This window comes from Melospiza melodia, chromosome 14 (genome assembly GCF_035770615.1).
Source record: "Melospiza melodia melodia isolate bMelMel2 chromosome 14, bMelMel2.pri, whole genome shotgun sequence".
Taxonomy (NCBI): Eukaryota; Metazoa; Chordata; class Aves; order Passeriformes; family Passerellidae; genus Melospiza; species Melospiza melodia.
Genome location: NC_086207.1, coordinates 19,235,724 through 19,252,443, shown reverse-complemented (window position 1 = coordinate 19,252,443; position 16,720 = coordinate 19,235,724). Strand labels below are relative to the sequence as shown.

Here is a 16,720-nt window from a genome sequence, read left to right as displayed (position 1 = left end):
CAGGGGAGATCCTAATCTGGTGGCAGGCTGATTAACCCCGGGTTCAGGCCGAGGTCCCGGTGCTGGGCTATAAATAGCTCTGCCTTCCCTTTCCCATCCCGGCGGGGCTGCGTGCCTGCCCTTTTATGGTCAAAAAGGCACATTGGGAGTCCGAGCAGCCCCATCTCCCCCATCCCCTCCGAGCTGGGCACCGGCCAAGGGGGCCCAGGGGATGCTGCTGCGGCTCCCTGGGCTCTGGGGGATGGATTGCAGCGCCAGGAACAAAGGAGCAGGTCTGGGGGGCTGCAGCGGGGGCTGGGGGCACAGGGGACGCAGCATCTGCTTTGTGGGGCCGCAGCTGGGGAGGAATCACCGAATTTGGTGTCTCTGCACAGCCGGGATCCTGCACGCGCCGCTCTGCTCCGGTGGCACGGCACGGCACGGCACGGCACGGCACTGCAGGAGGGAGCCCGGGGACAAACAAGGCCTCTGCCCCCTCTCTGTTTGTCACCCCAGGACAGGGCAGTGTCCCCACCGTCCCTGCCTGGCCACCGCTGTGCCCGGCCGTGCCCCGCAGAACCCCCGATGCCAATGCTGTGGTGAGGGGCTGGAACCCTCCAGCTGCAGGCCCTGGCCTGGGCTGAGGAGGCTCCAGCAGGGCCAGGAGGAGCAGCAGAGCAGGGACTGGTGGCTGGAAGAAGCTGTGGCAGCTGCAGGAGAGCCCGGGCACACAGGAGCCTGGGCACTGCCATTCCCATGGCGTCAGCCCTGCCCTGCTGCTGCCAGCCCTTGGATCACCACTCCCCATCATCCCTGGCTGCTCTCCTCCCACAGAGCTGCCCCCCAGCCCCAGCCCTGTGCCTGCTGCCCAGACCAGCCCTGGAGGGCGTTTTGGGGCATGGGGATGGTACTGGGGCACAGGGATGGCACAGGGATGGCCCTGGGGTACAGGGATGGCACTGGGGCACACAGGGATGGCACTGGAACACAGGGATGGCACTGGGGCACACAGGGATGGCACTGGGGTACAGGGATGGCACTGGGGCACACAGGGATGGCACTGGAACACAGGGATGGCACTGGGGCACACAGGGATGGCACTGGGGCACACAGGGATGGCACTGGGATGGCCTTGGGGCACAGGGATGGCACAGGGATTGCACTGGGGCACACAGGGATTGCACTGGGGCACAGGGATGGCTCTGGAGCACACAGGGATGGCCCTGGGTCACAGGGATGGCACTGGGGCACAGGGATGGCACAGGGATGGCACAGGGATGGCCCTGGAGCACAGGGATGGCCCCAGAGCTCACGGAGCGTGGGAGCCCAGCCTGCAGCAGCCTCCCCGCTCTGTTTACCCGTCACATTCCCGGCTGCAGGAAGTGGTGCAGGGGTGAAGTCCCAGAGGGGCCAGGCCAGCACGTCACCAGGCAGGGCTGGTGGGAACCCAGAGCTGTGCAGGGACAGCTCCCCATGGACGCTGTTCCCATGCAGAGCGGGGAGATGCTCCAGCATCCTCCTGAGCCCGGGCTCTGCTCCTCACCCCGCTCCCGCAGGGCTCCTGGTGGCACCCCTGGCACGGTGGGCATGCAGGAGCTGCCCAGACCCTGGAGCTGGAGCTGCCTCCTGGGGCAGAGCCCCAGCCGTGCTGTGCTCCTTCAGCTGCACAGCTTTGGCTGCTTCTCCAGGTTCTATGGGCTTATCTCATGGCCAGGTTGGAATTCACATCCCTCCCACAGGCTCCCAGCTGCCCAGCCATCTCAACAATAAAATGCACTAAAATAAAATAAATAAAATGCCCTAAATGGCTCCAGTTCCCAGCACTTGGGAGACGAGATGTGGAAAAACAGGGAGCACAAATTTCCACCAGGATTGGTGCAACCGGCATTGCAGAGCCTCCAGCAGGAATTGTGGGGCTGCAGGTGGGGAAGAATCAAATTAAAAAATAAGATTGAAAAGGGAAAGGGAACAAACAAAAGACAAATTTGCAATGAGGGATGCCAGTTAAAAAGGCCAAGCTGCAGAGAGATACTGTCCTGGGTACCAGTGGCCACGAGCTGGTCCCACAGTGAGAGCAGGGTGACCACGGAGCATCTGCCCCACACGGGGCACACCAAACCCCACAGCCCCATCTGCCCCACACGGGGCACGGGGCACACCAGAGCCCACAGCCCCATCTGCCCCACACAGGGCACACCAAACCCCACAGCCCCATCTGCCCTGCACGGGGCACGGGGCACACCAGAGCCCACAGACCCATCTGCCCCACACGGGGCACACCAAACCCCACAGCCCCATCTGCCCCACACGGGGCACGGGGCACACCAGAGCCCACAGCCCCATCTGCCCCACACGGGGCACAGGGCACACCAAACCCCACAGCCCCATCTGCCCCACACGGGCACACCAAACCCCACAGCCCCATCTGCCCCACACGGGGCACACCAAACCCCACAGCCCCATCTGCCCCACACGGGGCACAGGGCACACCAAACCCCACAGCCCCATCTGCCCCACACGGGCACACCAAACCCCACAGCCCCATCTGCCCCACACGGGGCACACCAGAGCCCACAGCCCCTTCGCAGGCCCTGCTGCCATCCCTTGTGCAAGGGGAGCTGCTCATCCCAGCAGGGTCCAGCCCAAAGGGGCCGAGCCCCCCCGAGATGCACTGGGGTTGGTGGCACTGGTGCCACCCTGCAGGGCTGGCAGAGCCCTGGGCAGCCCCCAGCACCTCGGGCATGCCCTGCAGCTCCAGCCCTGCACACTGCAGGTTTAGTGAGGGTGGCACAGGGACAGTGCTGCTGCTCAGGAGCCCCTGCCTGGATGTGCCACCTCCAGCAGAGCCTGGGCAGGGTGAGCACGCACACACACATCTGTCACCTGCCCAGCTGCACACTGGGCACACGCTGGGGGCACAGGGCTGGCCATGGGCCTGCCAGAGCCCCCTCCCCACAGACAGCATGGCCATCCCCAGCTTGTCCACAAAGCAGCTCCAGCCTGACCTCAGCCAGAGCTGCAGCCCTGGCACTGCCCCTGCATGGAGCTGTGTCCATGCCAATGCCAGCCTCTGTCCCTGGGCTGGGGGAGCAGCAGCACCTCCCACCCAGGGACCCTTTGGGGACCACTACAGGAGGAGGAGACCCCACTGCCCTGTGCCCTCCCAGTGCCCAGCTGTGGGTGCTGTGCTGGGCACACGCTGCCCCAGCACTCCCAGAGCGGGCAGGCAGCACGTTCCCAGCAGGCAGGCATGGAGCCAGGGCCGGGATGAGCCCCGGGAGCACACACAGTCCTGGCAGGCAGCGGGTTTGGGGTTCAGGAGCACCCCCAGCACCGCCGGCCTTGAGGCACAGGACGTGACTGCGGCTGGAGCGGCTCTGCTCCCATGGCCTGCTCTGAGCTCCCAGCCAAGGTCAGGCCGTGCTGAAACAGCCCAGAGCTCGGATTTCAGCCTCTGGCCTCACTGCTGAGCTCTGCTGCCCCTGCCCTGCTCAGGCTCAGGTGCTGCGGCTGCCCTGGGACAGTGGGATCCCCAGCCTGGCACAGCCCCTGCGCTGCCCTGTGTGTGCCACACCACTGCCCAGCACTGCCAGGGCATGGCACAGCCCCTGCGCTGCCCTGTGTGTGCCACAGCACTGCCAGGGCATGGCACAGCCCCTGCACTGGTCTGTGTGTGCCACAGCACTGCCAGGGCATGGCACAGCCCCTGCGCTGCCCTGTGTGTGCCCAGCACTGCCAGGGCATGGCACAGCCGCTGCACTGCCCTGTGTGTGCCCAGCACTGCCAGGGCATGGCACAGCCCCTGCGCTGCCCTGTGTGTGCCACAGCACTGCCAGGGCATGGCACAGCCCCTGCGCTGCCCTGTGTGTGCCACAGCACTGCCCAGCACTGCCAGGGCATGGCACAGCCCCTGCGCTGCCCTGTGTGTGCCACAGCACTGCCAGGGCATGGCACAGCACCCACCATGGGCAGAGCTGTCACTGAGCAGGGGACAGAGATGCCATGGGCTGAGGGAAAAGCTCATCCCAGCCCTGCTCTCCAGAACCCCCTGCAGGATGATCCACCAGGCACCGAGCACTGGCTGTGCCCACCCAGCCCCAGATGCCAGGGAAGAGCAAAGGCAGGTTGTGGGAAATGGATTCATAGAAAATACCCGGGCACTGCAGAGGAACAAACCTCAAAAGAGCCAGATCAGGGACAGGGGAAGTTCTCGGACAGAAAAGGAGACCAAGAAGGAAGAAAGGGATCTTAATCATGTGCAGGCTGCCTCTTGACAAGCGTGGAGGGAAATGCCACTCCGTCCAGCAGCCACCCAGAGCTGCAGCCTGTCTAGACACAGCCTTTCCCCAGCTCCTGCTGGTAACTGCTTGGGAAATCTCTGCCTGTGTTTGCTGGAGTTGACTTCTCTCCCACCAGCAGGCAGTGAAGAGGCAGCTCCATTGTCCTTGGGAGGGCTCCTGGATGGTGCCCGGGCTCTGGGCAGCCAGGCTGGGCACAGGCAGGACAGCCCCGTGCCAGGGACATTGCCATGGGGATGGGGACACATTTCACGTCCCAGCAGTGGCTCCCCAGCCCCAGGTGCAGCATGCCAGGGCCAGGATGCTGCAGCCTCCCCAGGGACAGCCAGCAACAGTGAGAAACCCCTGAGGAACAGCAGAGTGGGGACAGACTGGGGCTGTGAGTGCCCTGGTCACTGTCACTGCCCATTGCAGAGGGACACAGAGCCCATACAGAGCCTCCTGTACCCCCAGGGATGGCACCGTGCCCTGGCTGGACCCGCTGTCCTTGTACCCAAATGACACCTGGCAGTTGTCCTGCAGAGAAGGAGGCAGGAGGACGTGGCACCTTGCAGTGCCCCCAGGTGACCCAGGGAGGGGACAGCCCCTGCCAGGGCTTGGGGAGCAGGGCAGGAGCACAGAGCCAGCCCCAAAGCCCACAGAGGCAGCCCTGAGGGACGAGGCACCACCCGGGGAGCCTCTGCAAGGCCACCAGCCCTGCTGGCCACCACCTGCTGCCCTGCCCTTCCTGCTGCTCTCCCCTGCACCAGGACAGGGCTCGGCTGCTGACCCTGCAGGGTCACTCACTGTGCAGCCACCACAGCAGCTCCGGGGGCTTGAGGATGCAGCCACCATTCCCCGGGAGAGCAGCGGAGCCGGGGAAGGGCCCCCGGCTGGGAAAATGCGATTTTTGGGGCTATTCCCGGGGGATAGAGAGAGGCAGGACAGGGCTGGGCGGCCCCTTGGTCCCAAAAGCCGTGGGCAGCAGGAGGATGCTCCCAAAGCCGCGGGCAGCAGCACCAGGATGCTCCCAAAAGCTGTGGGATGCTCCAAAAGCCGCGGGCAGCAGCACCAGGATGCTCCCAAAAGCTGTGGGATGCTCCAAAAGCCGCGGGCAGCAGCACCAGGATGCTCCCAAAAGCTGTGGGATGCTCCCAAAGCCGCGGGCAGCAGCACCAGGATGCTCCCAGGCGTGAGTGTGTGGGAACGGCGGCTCCAACGCCCTGCGAGCCTTGGGCTCTGAGCCCCAGCTCCATTCCCTCCCCAGCTCGTTTCCCCAAAAGGGGCAGCAGCACAGCAGCCAGGCAGGGGCTCCATGTCCCCGCTCTGTGAGGAGCCCACCTGCCCAGGCTCACCTCCACTTTCCTGGGTTTTCCATCCCAGACATCCACAGGGCAGGCAGCGAATCCTCCCCCAGCCCCAGAGGGTCCATCCCCACATCTGAAGAGCTGGGCGAGCCCCACCAAACCCAGCACCAGGCACCAGGACGGAGATATAGGGACAGATTTTGAGGAACCCCTTTGCCCAGGATCCCCTAACCCTGAGGAGGCTTTGGCCACTCAATGCCCAGCAGATTTCCCTGCTTATGGCTGGGCTCCACTCAGCTCTGGGGTGCAGCTCCCCAAAGCTGCTTCTGAGCATCCTGAACATCCACTCATCCTGGGGTACAGCCCAGCTCCCCAAAGCTGCTGCTGAGCACCCTGGGCTGTGCTCCACTCAGCTCCTGGTGTCCATAACCCTACCCCAGCTCCCCAGAGCTCTGCTGAGCATCCCACACTGACAGAGGGCATGCAGGACGAGCTGTGTTTCAGACACTTCTCCCACACCAACCTCCCCATCCCCAGTGCCCCACACACCCACCCGTGCCCTCTCCACCCACAGCCGCTTACCTGCGAGCCCACAGCCGCCCTGTGGCACCGCGGGGACACGGCCACGTGCCCGTCACCTCCTCGTGGCCATCGCCACCCGCCAGTGCCACCCCGGGCACGCCGCTCGGGCCTTTTTGAAGCGGCCGGCACGGGAGCCCGGGGTGCAGAACTGCTCGCAGGCTCCCGAGAAGCTGGAAAAAGCTTTTTGTTTTTACCTTATATGAGCTGGCGGGGGAGGCCAGGCCGCGGCGGGCAGCGCTGTCAGGGGCGCCGGGGGGATCCATTGGCTGGGGGGCCGTCACGTGGGGCCCGGCGCTGCTTTTACCCCCTAAGGAAGGGCCGCTTGACAATTTTCATATTTCTTCTAAATTTGGAGATTTCAGACAATGCTGGGAGGCTTGGCTCGGGCCGCCAGAGGCCCATGTGGAAGTCATTAAGGCGGAGAGGGGGAGAGGAGGGAAGGAGGGATGGGGGAAGCGAGGGGGAGGAGAGCGGCCTGGGCTGTGCCTGGGAACCGGGGCCATGCCGGCCGGAGAAAGTTGTTTGGAATAACTCAACTCACTTGGAATAACTCACTTGGAATAGCTCAACTCACTTGGAAGAACTCACTTGGAAGAGCTCTTTTAGAATAGCTCACTTGGAATAACTCGTTTGGAATACCTCACTTGGAATAGCTAACTCACTTCCTCCCGGTTTCATGTATGGACCCTGGTTACTCCATTCTAGCATTAATTCTCCTGTTTCAATACAGGTTAGCCTGTTCATGGGTAGGGAATCATAAAGTTCTTATAGGAATCATAAAGTTCTTATATTTTTGTAGTGTAGAGCTTTAACACACTCTTTGTTGATGGCTGCTTGAGGGCCCACAGCATAATTGGGAAATCAATGTTTATCCACTTGTAGAGATTGCGTTCTTTTTTAAATGAGCTGTACCCCCTTTAAATAGCCCTTAATTCACTTCATTTGGGTTCGTGGGTTTTCCTTGGAGGAGAATTGATTCAGAAGAATCCCCCAGCCCATGGGGAGGATGGCCATGGGGAGCTGGGGTGGTGTGCAGGCCAGCAGAGGAGGAGGAGACGCTCCCTGGCCTGCCTGGAGGCTCCCATGACTGCCCTGACTTTGAAAAGCTCCATCTGGCCTGGGAAAAGGCCGTGCAGCAGCCCTGGGAGGGCAGGGTGAGGCCCCTGGTTTCCCCAAAAGGGGCAGCAGCACAGCAGCCAGGCAGGGGCTCCATGTCCCCGCTCTGTGAGGAGCCCACCCGCCCGGGCTCACCTCCACCTTCCCGGATTTTCCACCCCAGACATCCACAGGGCAGGCAGCGAATCCTCCCCCAGCCCCAGAGGGTCCATCCCCACATCTGAAGAGCTGGGTGAGCCCACCAGGCCCAGCACCAGGACGGAGTTACAGGGACGGATTTTGGGGAACCCCTTTGCCCAGGATCCCACACCCCAGGGCTGGGACACTCATGAGGTGGTGGTGGTGAGGCTGGGGCTGCAGGGCTGCTGCCCATCCTGGTTCCAGGGTGTGGGAGCCTGGGTGGGAGCTCCATCACCAGCCCAGCCCCTCCTGGCCCGTGTGAGTCCATGTATGGCCTCCAGCCCCACCATGAGCAGAGGCTGGCGGCTGGGCAGGGAACAGCCAGCGCTGAGAGCCTTCATCCCCTGCTCCATCAGCCCCAGCAGGGCAGGATGGGGTTTGTGCCTGCTGCTCTGCTGGGTGACACTGGCAGCGAATCCAGCGCAGGGCTCAGCTCTGGAGCAGCAGGAGCAGCCTCTGCCCCGTGAAATTACTGAGGGAGACACTGCCAGCTTCAGCTCTGGTTCTCAAGGTGGTGACATTCCCTGAGCCGGGGTCTGTGTCCATCAGAGCATCCTGGCTGTGGGAAGGAGGCTGACCCTGAGCCATGCACAGGCACAGTGGTTGCTGTAACCTGGATGGGGACAAATGTGGAGTAGGAGTCAGGCAGGGCAGGACTTCCACCAGAAACACATCCCAGAGAGGCTCCCACCACCCTCAGACCCCTGAGCTGGTGGGGACAGCCCCAAAGGCAGGGCCAAGGCCTCTGAGCCATCATGCCAGGCTTTGCACAGGGATGGTGTGGAGTCCTTGCCATCCCTGAGGTTCTCCCCAGACTTAGGCACCAGCTCAGCACCAGAGCCAGTGCTGCAGGAGCTGGACATGCCCTCAGCACTTTGGGGAAATCCCTGATCCCAGAGGGAGCTGCAGGACAGGAGAAGCAGGGAACCAGCCTGTGCTGGACGAGGCACCAGGGAGCTGCCAGGAGAGCAGGGATGGAGCAGCAGGGCCTGGGTCTGCCAGCAGCATGCCCACACCTGGTGGCCTCTGAGGAGCCAGAGTCACCTGTGATGTACCTGCAATATGAAGCACTTCCCACGGGCTGCTTGGGGGGAAAAAAAAACAATTGTTTTTTGAATTGCTGCACACACAGAGGTGCGGTGGCCCTGGCAGCACAAGCCTTGGCTTTGCCAGGGCCCAGCCTGTTGTTAGCAGGGCAGAGATGGGCCCAGGCTGACTGGAATGCAATGGGAATTGCACCGAGCACAGCCACAGCAGCACACCCAGCACCCCCTGCCCCTGCTGCATGGCACTGAGCAGGGACAGCACCTGTGGGGTGTCCCCAGGGGCTCTCCCTGGGCACTGACCCTCCCTCACTGCCTCCAAGCCCCAAGCCCCTCTCTGTCCCCAGTTCAGTCCCCTGGGGGCCAGCAGGGAGATGTCCCAGCCCTCCCACTGCCCTCTCCCTGTGCTCTGGGCGGGCTGGCTAGCAGTGAGGCACAGCCATTAAACAAGCACTATAATTAGAAACCAGGTTCCCTAAATGAAGTGAAAAATGTAACGTTAGCCTCTGTTTGTTCGCTGGATGCTGCGCTCTTGTTCCATGACCCAGAGGGGTCGTGCCCTGCGGTTTCTGAGAAGCCTTAATAAGGTAATGTTTAGGAGGTTACTATCTTTACAGCTCTTGTCTTATTACAACTCCATAAGAAAAACATTTGGGGCAAAGCAGGATTCCTTGGCGCGGGTTTGTTTTTGTTACTCCTTCACTCAGATGCTGCCCAGCCATCCCTGCTCAGCACGGGCTCGGTTTCAGTATCTCCACTAAAGTGACATTTTTTCCTGACCTCCAGCCTCTCTGGGTGGGTGTAGGGGCAGGGTCAAGTGGCAGCTCTGTCCCAGGCAGGTGGGGAGGGGATCATTGCTGTGATGCTCCAGGACAGGGATGGAAAGGGAGCCCTGGGCTGCTCCCACCTTCCCAAGAGCCTGGGGCGTGCAAAGAGGAACCCTTCTCCTACAAGCCCTGCTAACATCCAAACACACCGAATTTAGAACCTTTTCATCTTCTGCCTGACACCAGAGGGGGCTGCTGGAGGGCAGGAGGGCATTTCTGAGCCCGTGTGGGCTCAGCCCCTGCTCCCTCAGCCCCTGCGGGGCCAGGGCAGTGATGAACGGGGAGCTGGGCTGCAGCAGCTCTCAAGGTGACCTTCAGGAGGGGCCAGGGCTGCCCTGCAAATCCCTTCCCTCCCTGACCGCAGCACACAGGAGCAGGGCATGGGGAGCAGGGCAGGGAACTGCCTGCTCTGACTCCAAGCCACCAATTCCCACCTGGGGATGATTCCCCTGCAGTTTGGGGGTCCCTGCATGGGATCCCTTGCCCAGGAGCACGGAGAGAAGTTTGGCTTGGTCACAGCCCTCCAGGACAGACGTCAGTGCCACTGCTGAGCTTTGCATTTACCTCCTCCTTCGCCTTGCCCTGGGAACTGGCAGCTTGGACTCCTGCCCGCCAGAAAAAGCCACCAAAGCCCTTCAAGCAAGAGGCTTGCTCCTCACAGACCCGGAGGGCACTGCTGCCCTGGCAGCGCGTCCCTGGGAGCATCCCCCAGCCCCTGGCCTGGCAGGGAAGGTGGTGGGGATGGCTCCAGGCTGCTCCATGTGTCCCACACGGGGCTGAAGGACCGGCCCTTCCCTCAGCCAGGAGCTGGGATGCACAGGGATCCCCTGGCCTGGCAGGGCTGTCTCACCTTTGCAATCCAGCACAAAATGAAGCCACCCTTCCAAAGCACTTGGGGTTTGGTGTCTGACTGCCTGGGGCTGCAGGGGGAAGGAAAACTGAATTATTTGAAAGCCAGCACTGCCCAGCCCATGCTCTGGGCTGGTGGGCAGGGGGCACAGCCGGGACAGGAGCTCAGAGGGCTGGAAAAGGTCAGAGAGAAAGCACGGGGGGATGGAGGGAGCAGGGCCAGGCTGGATGAGGGGACCCATGGCCAGGTCCTGGAGGACACCGTGGTTGTGCCCCATCGGTCCTACAGGAGCCTGAGACTGTCCCACACTGAGAGCGGGGTCTGTCCGTGCCCTGCAGAGCCAGCAGCGGGGCCGGGGCCGGCAGGGACGGAAGGAAGCGGCCCTTTCCAGAACAGGCTGTTTCCATCAGCTGCGCTGTCTCCAGCAGCAGGAGGCGAAAGCAAACAAAGGGCGCTGGAGGAGCGGGACAGGAGGAACCTGCGCGTCTGGATCGTGTAAAAGCAGCGACGTGCTGTAAACGCGGGCGGGTGATGGATGCGCCGGAGGGGCCGCGCAGGATGTGCCGGACAGACAGACGGACGGACAGACGGACGGACGCGCATCTTCCCCGGCCCCGGGCCCCCCAGGAGCCTCCTGTCCGGGTGCTGCTGTCCCCCCAGCTCAGCTCTGCCTCCCGACACCCGAATCTGCTGCTCGGGGATGTGAAGGGCGTGATTTACAGCAGCCCCGAGCACGGCCAGCTGCCCGCCCGGGGAGCTGGATCGGGGCTGTATAAATAATATTTATTAATAATATTGTGCAGCGATGCCGAGCCAGAGCTCGGGCTGCCAGCGTGCTCACCCCTCCTGCCCGCAGCGCTGGCACCACGGTGGGGCAATGCCCCTTCCCTCCCTCCTGCCAGCATGAGGGATTTTGGGGCACTGGGGGCACAGAAGAGGAGGGGTCCCTGTCCCACAGCCCATCCTGCTCGATGCCGGCAATAAATTCCTGTCCCCCCTGCCCAGCCGTGCCTGCCTCTGTGTTTATGCAATGGCAGGAGCCGGCAGAATGAAGCACTTTTTGTTTTTGCCTTTTTTGAGAACGGGGAGTTTAAATTCCCACCAAACAATGTTCTTTTTCCAGCAAGCTTAAAATAAGCTTTTTTGGCTCGGCTGTCTCTGGAGCCGTTGTGCAAATAAGGATGTGAGCTCCGTGCTGTGGCGGGGCCAGCAGCACCTGCCAGGGGGGTTCTGGGGGGCTGACCCCCCTCCCAGCACGGCACAGGGCTGCCTCTGGCCACGACAGCTGCCTGCAGCTTTGCTTTGATGAGTGGAAAATGTTGCTCACGCAGAGATAGGGATGAGGCCGTGCTGGAGCCTCCTGCCAGAGCCGCCTGTCTGGCTGGGCTGGTGTGTGCTGAGCTCAGGTGTGCACAAACCCCACGAGGAGCTCTGGGGCAGCCTGGTGCCCAGAGAAGTGGCCGTGCCCTGCAGAGTGGCACCAGCCATTGCCCAGTGCAGATGGAGGGGACGCAGCCCCCACTCCAGCAGCTCCCACCCCTGCAGGGACATTCCTGATGTGGGAAACTGCACAGAGCTGTTTTCTGCCAGCCTGGAGCTGTGGCCTGACCTCCCCCCGTTCCCTTACCTGCAGTCCCTGTGGTGTGCTCTGCCACACGATCCCTGCCAGCACATCCCTGCTGCCAAGCACGAGCACCACACAGATGCCCTGCATCTCTGGGGCTGGGGTGGGTTCCACGAGGCTTATCTGGCAAGTAAACACCTGGGTTTACTCAGGGCAGGTGGAGCTTGTCTTCACATCCACCCCTGCCCCATTTGGATCCCTGTTCCCCATCTCCAGGCCTTGCTCTCCACCCAAATTTCCCGTGGCAGTGTGGCAAAGTGGTGACAGCAGCAGAGATGAGCACAAACCAAACCTGAGAACACCTCTCCTGTCCCCTGTGGGTAACCCCAGCCCTGCTCTCTCAGGGAGGGCGCTGCAGCCAGGATGGGCACACGGAGCCCCCACACTGGCCATGGCCCAGCCTCCCCATCCCAGCCCCTTCCCTGGGCCAGGCCAGGGGGAAAAGCCTCCCACAGCCGCCCCCGCCTCCCCCAGCTTATCAAATTTGGCCATGTCTGACAAGGCCTGGTTTCCTTTTCACCAAAAAAGATCAAAACTGGGTAATTGGCTGCCGGCACAGATGCCTCTGCGCCTCTCTCATGTGTAAACAGCATTGCCGAGCGCTGACACAACGCTCGCCTGGCTCGGCACACGCAGGCGCCCGGGGCTGCCCCCGGCCCTGCCACAACCGGGTGAAGGCTCCGGGTGCAGCCAGGGGCTGGCTCTGCACCCCAGAATTGCTGCTGGCCAAAGGCCGGGTGCTGTCCTACCCCTAAGCACAGGAGGGTGGGTGCAGGGCTCCCCTGGCAGGGCCTGAGGTGACAAACGGGACCCTGTGCTCAGATCCCAGCCCAGGTGCTGAGGTGACAGTGGGACACTCCATGCTGAGATCCCAGCCCAGATCCTGAGGTGACAATGGGACACTCCATGCTGAGATCTCAGCCCAGGTGCTGAGGTGACAAACGGGACACTCCATGCTGAGATCCCAGCCCAGATCCTGAGGTGACAAACGGGACACTCCATGCTCAGATGCCAGTCCAGCGCACAGCAAAGCCTCTGGAGCTGTTCTGGGCTGTCCTTGGGGGTGCTAATGTGGGCTGGGCAGGGGGAGCAGCCAGGCGGGTCCCTGCTGCACCCCAGGGCTGCCAGGAGGAGGGGACAGCGTCAGCTGGGGGTGCAGAGACCTTTACCCATTTATGGGGTTTCCCAGAGGCACAGTCCATGGATGGGAAAAGGAGGTGGAAATTTCCCTCTGCCCTACAAAGCTCGGGGGCCTTGGGATCCCTGGGGATGCACAGGGAGGCGGGAGGAGGAGGAAACATCCCAGGGAGCAGGGCAGAGCGTGGGGAACTGCGGCGGCATCCGCCTGAGGCTGGGGCTGCAGGGGAGGAGACGGGAGGGAGGGAGAGGAGGGATGGAGAGGAGGAGGAGGGATGGAGGGCAGGATGGAGGGAGGGATGGAGGGCGGGATGGAGAGGAGGAGGAGGGATGGAGGGCAGGATGGAGGGCGGGATGGAGGGCGGGATGGAGGTGGAGGGATGTACCAAGGGATGGAGAGGAGGGACGGAGAGGAGGAGGAGGGATGCAGGGAGGGATGGAGGGCGGGACGGAGGGGCGGAGGGGCGGGATGCAGAGGCGGAGGGATGCACGGAGGGATGGAGGGCGGGACGGAGGGCGGAGGGATGTACGAAGGGATGGAGAGGAGGAGGAGGGATGCAGACGGGAAGGACTGGCAGCGGTTGGGTGGCGGACAGCACCATCGCGTGGCTCTTGACCGCACGGACAGCGACAGAGCAGGGAGAGCAATGCCAGCCCTTGTCCTCTGGACGGGGAGTTACAGCCAGCACCCCCGTGCCTCAGTTTCCCCCGCCGCAGCACCCTGCACGGCGGTGCCCGGCCCAGCAGAGCCAGCCCGCCGCAGCCCCAGGGCCAGCCGTGGCACAGCTGCTGTGTCCCCATGCAGGAGCTGCAGGACAGCACAAGGGAAGGGTTTGGGGACAGACGGACCGGGGCTGCAGGGAGGGATCAGTGCCACCACCTCACTGCTGGGCAGAGGGGCCCGGGGGCTCCTGGGGACATAGAGCTGTGCTGGGGTGGCTCACAGATGGCAGCAGGCCCTCAGCCCCAGGTTACCCACTCACCTTGCTGCCAGCACAGGGCACAGCCACCACGCTCCTGCCGTGAGCCCCTGCTCCGCCACCCAGCAGCCGTGTCCCTCCGGTCTGTCAGGGCTGTGACCGTGCTGGTGACACCGAGAGAGCCCAAACGCCCTCCCCAGAGCGTGTTACTGCCAGGAGAGCCCCTGGGGCTGCCTGCTCCACAGGGAACCCACCACTGACCACACTGACCGCGGGCAGCACGGCCAGCGCCGGGGCGGGCACGGGTGGCCGAGCCCCAGACCACGCTGGCCCCCTGCCCTGGCTGCTCCCAGGCTCCCTGGCACCTTGGGCGCCGGACACACCTCTGGCAGGGCACAGCCCGGGGCTGGGGCTTTCCCTTTTTAGCTGCCCGGCTGGCAGGGAGCGGCCACAGCGCAGAGAGCGGCCATGGAGCGGGCTCCGAACCTGGTAGGTGCCTCCCCAAATCTCGGGGCTTGCTCCTTGCTTTCCTTCCCTAACAGAATGGTTTGCATGCTTGTTTACCTGGGGTTGTTTGCTTTGGAGGTGCTGCTGTGGCCTGCCAGAGCCATTGCAGGGTGAGGATGCAGCAGCCTGGGAGAGCAGAGCCATGGACAGACAGACAGACAGACAGACAGGCGGACAGTGCGGCTCCGGCCACCGAGCCTCCCTGCCCCTGCACTGCACACCCACGGGCAGGGTGTGGGGCAGCCTGGGCCGCTGCAGGGACACGAGCAGCAGTGAGCAGGATTACAGAAAGGAACCTTGTTCCCTGCTGGGCAGCCTGCCGGCCAGTGGCAGCACACGGCTGCGAGGCTGGAGGGAGAAGGGAAGGAAAAAAGCATCTTTCCTCTCTCACCGTCCTCAGAGCACAGAGGGAGGGCTCGGATAAAGATCTCGTTATTGGCTGTGTCGTCTCTGTGAGGCTCCTTTCAAAGGTACAGCCTGAGCTGGGTCACTCCCCACTCAGCTGCCTCAGGGTGGGCAGGGAGGGGACAGGGCACGGCTCGGGCAGGACAGGCAGGGGCACTTTGGGGAACACCAATTGCCAGCTGCGAGCGGGGTGAGGGGCAGCCACACACATCAGCTCATCATGAGCGTGCCCACCACTCCTGCAAACTGCCCTCAGGTGCTTCTCACCTGCAGGCCAGCACTGCCTTTGGGCACTGAATGCGCCACCTCAAAGCCAATGTGGTCCTGCCATCACCCGGTGACCCCTGGGAGGAGGGAGGGCTCCCCTTCCATGCCAGTCCTGCAGCACAAGCAGCCTCTCACCATCCTCATCCTCCTTCTTCCTCAGCTTCTCCTCTGCATCTTCACCTTTGCCATGGTCCTGGTTCCCGCAGCCAAGGACCAGAGCAAGGCAGCCAGGGGCAGCAGAAGGGGCCTGGCACGGGCGCCCACAGCCCCCCCTGGCCTGGCCTGGGCCCCGGAGGAGCCCTACAGCAGCATGGCACAGTACGAGCACGGCATCCAGGACATGGTGCGCCAGCTGAGGAACGGCTCCGAGCCGGGGGACACCGAGTGCCAGGTGAACCTGAGGCTCTGGAGGTCCAACCGCAGGAGCCTGTCCCCCTGGGCCTACAGGTGAGCTGGGCACAGCCAAGTGGCTCTGTGCCAGCACGGGGGCTGTGGCAGGCTGTGATGCAAAACCCATTTCACCCCAGCACCATCTCTGCAGCCTCGTCCTGTCTCCCTCTCCTCCAGGATAAACCACGACGCCTCACGGATCCCAGCCGACATCCCCGAGGCGCGGTGCCTGTGCAGCGGCTGCATTAACCCCTTCAGCCGGCAGGAGGACCGCAGCATGGCCAGCGTCCCCATCTTCAGCCGCCTGCCCGTGCGCCGCCTGCTCTGCCCGGCCCCGCCGGGGCACGGGGCACGGGGCAAGAAGTGCCACAAGAAGTACCAGATGGTGATGGAGACCATCGCCGTGGGCTGCACCTGCATCTTCTGAGGCTGCAAAGCTCACACCCTGCAGCTCCCCCAGTGCTGGCCGTTCTACCCAGCTTGCTCTTGCTTCCCCAGCTTGCCCGGCCCTTTGGGAGAGGCAGCAGGGTGAGGGGAGCTCCCTGTGCAAGAACTCCTCAAAATCCCCCTGCAGAATCTGTCAGCCCCAGCCCCAGCCCCAGCAGCTGCTCTGGGGACACCCAGGGCAGAGACAGCCCCAGGATCAGGATCAGCATCAGGATCAGCATCAGGATCAGCATCAGGATCAGGCCTCCTCCCTTCCCAAAGTCCCCACTTCCCTTTGTTTGCTCCATTGCTGCAACAGCTCCTGGCAACACCCAGCCCTCCCGTCCTTCCCAGCCCTCCCGTCCTTCCCAGCCCTCCCCAGCCCTCCTGTCCATCCCAGTCCTCCCATTCCTTCCCAGACCTCTCCTGTCCTCTCCAGTCCTCCCACAGGTTCCTCTGTGCCAGGCTGGGCAGCCCAAGGAGCTGGGCAAGCTGCTGGTGCTTTGGGCAGCTTCTGAGGTCTCAATAAAGCGCATTGCTGGCCCTGGTCTGAGCTGCCCCTGCCCTGGCCCCTCACGCTGCCCCTCTGTCCTGCCCAGCTTCTCCCACAGAGGCTCTTCTGCCCCCCAAACACAAGCCTGGACACCCCCAGAAGCACAGAGCACTTGGCAGGAGCTGTGAGAGCCCTCCCTGCATCCCTGGGGCACAGGAGCAGGGTTGGTTGGGCTCCAGGCATGGGAGAGGCCCTGGCATCTCCAGCCCTCCCTGTGAGGCTCCCAAGGGCAAAGCCAGGAAGGCAGCAGAGACTGGTGGGAGCTGGGAAGCTCGGGGGGACCCATCTGCTGCCAATGCCAGACAGCCTCAACCCTGAAAGCCCCCCAAG

The 16,720-nt window shown here is 63.2% G+C and overlaps 1 protein-coding gene across 1 annotated transcript; it reads left to right on the top strand.

Moving 5' to 3' along the window:
- The first annotated feature begins 14,287 nt into the window (after window positions 1–14,287).
- On the top strand, window positions 14,288–16,353 carry IL17B (interleukin 17B). The gene is made up of 3 exons (XM_063168388.1): window positions 14,288–14,331; window positions 15,182–15,468; window positions 15,589–16,353. Exons 1-3 carry the CDS (start codon window positions 14,311–14,313, stop codon window positions 15,836–15,838), a joined length of 558 nt encoding a protein of 185 aa, XP_063024458.1. The 5' UTR covers window positions 14,288–14,310; the 3' UTR covers window positions 15,839–16,353.
- The last annotated feature ends 367 nt before the right edge of the window (window positions 16,354–16,720 follow it).

What these genes read in the sequence shown, in the direction of transcription:
- IL17B (XM_063168388.1), top strand. Translation starts at nt 14,311, where the DNA reads ATGGAGCGGGCTCCGAACCTG. An exon ending in TGGAGCGGGCTCCGAACCTG is followed by an intron (nt 14,332 to 15,181) that starts GTAGGTGCCTCC and finishes CTTCTTCCTCAG; the next exon opens with CTTCTCCTCTGCATCTTCAC. An exon ending in CTGTCCCCCTGGGCCTACAG is followed by an intron (nt 15,469 to 15,588) that starts GTGAGCTGGGCA and finishes CCTCTCCTCCAG; the next exon opens with GATAAACCACGACGCCTCAC.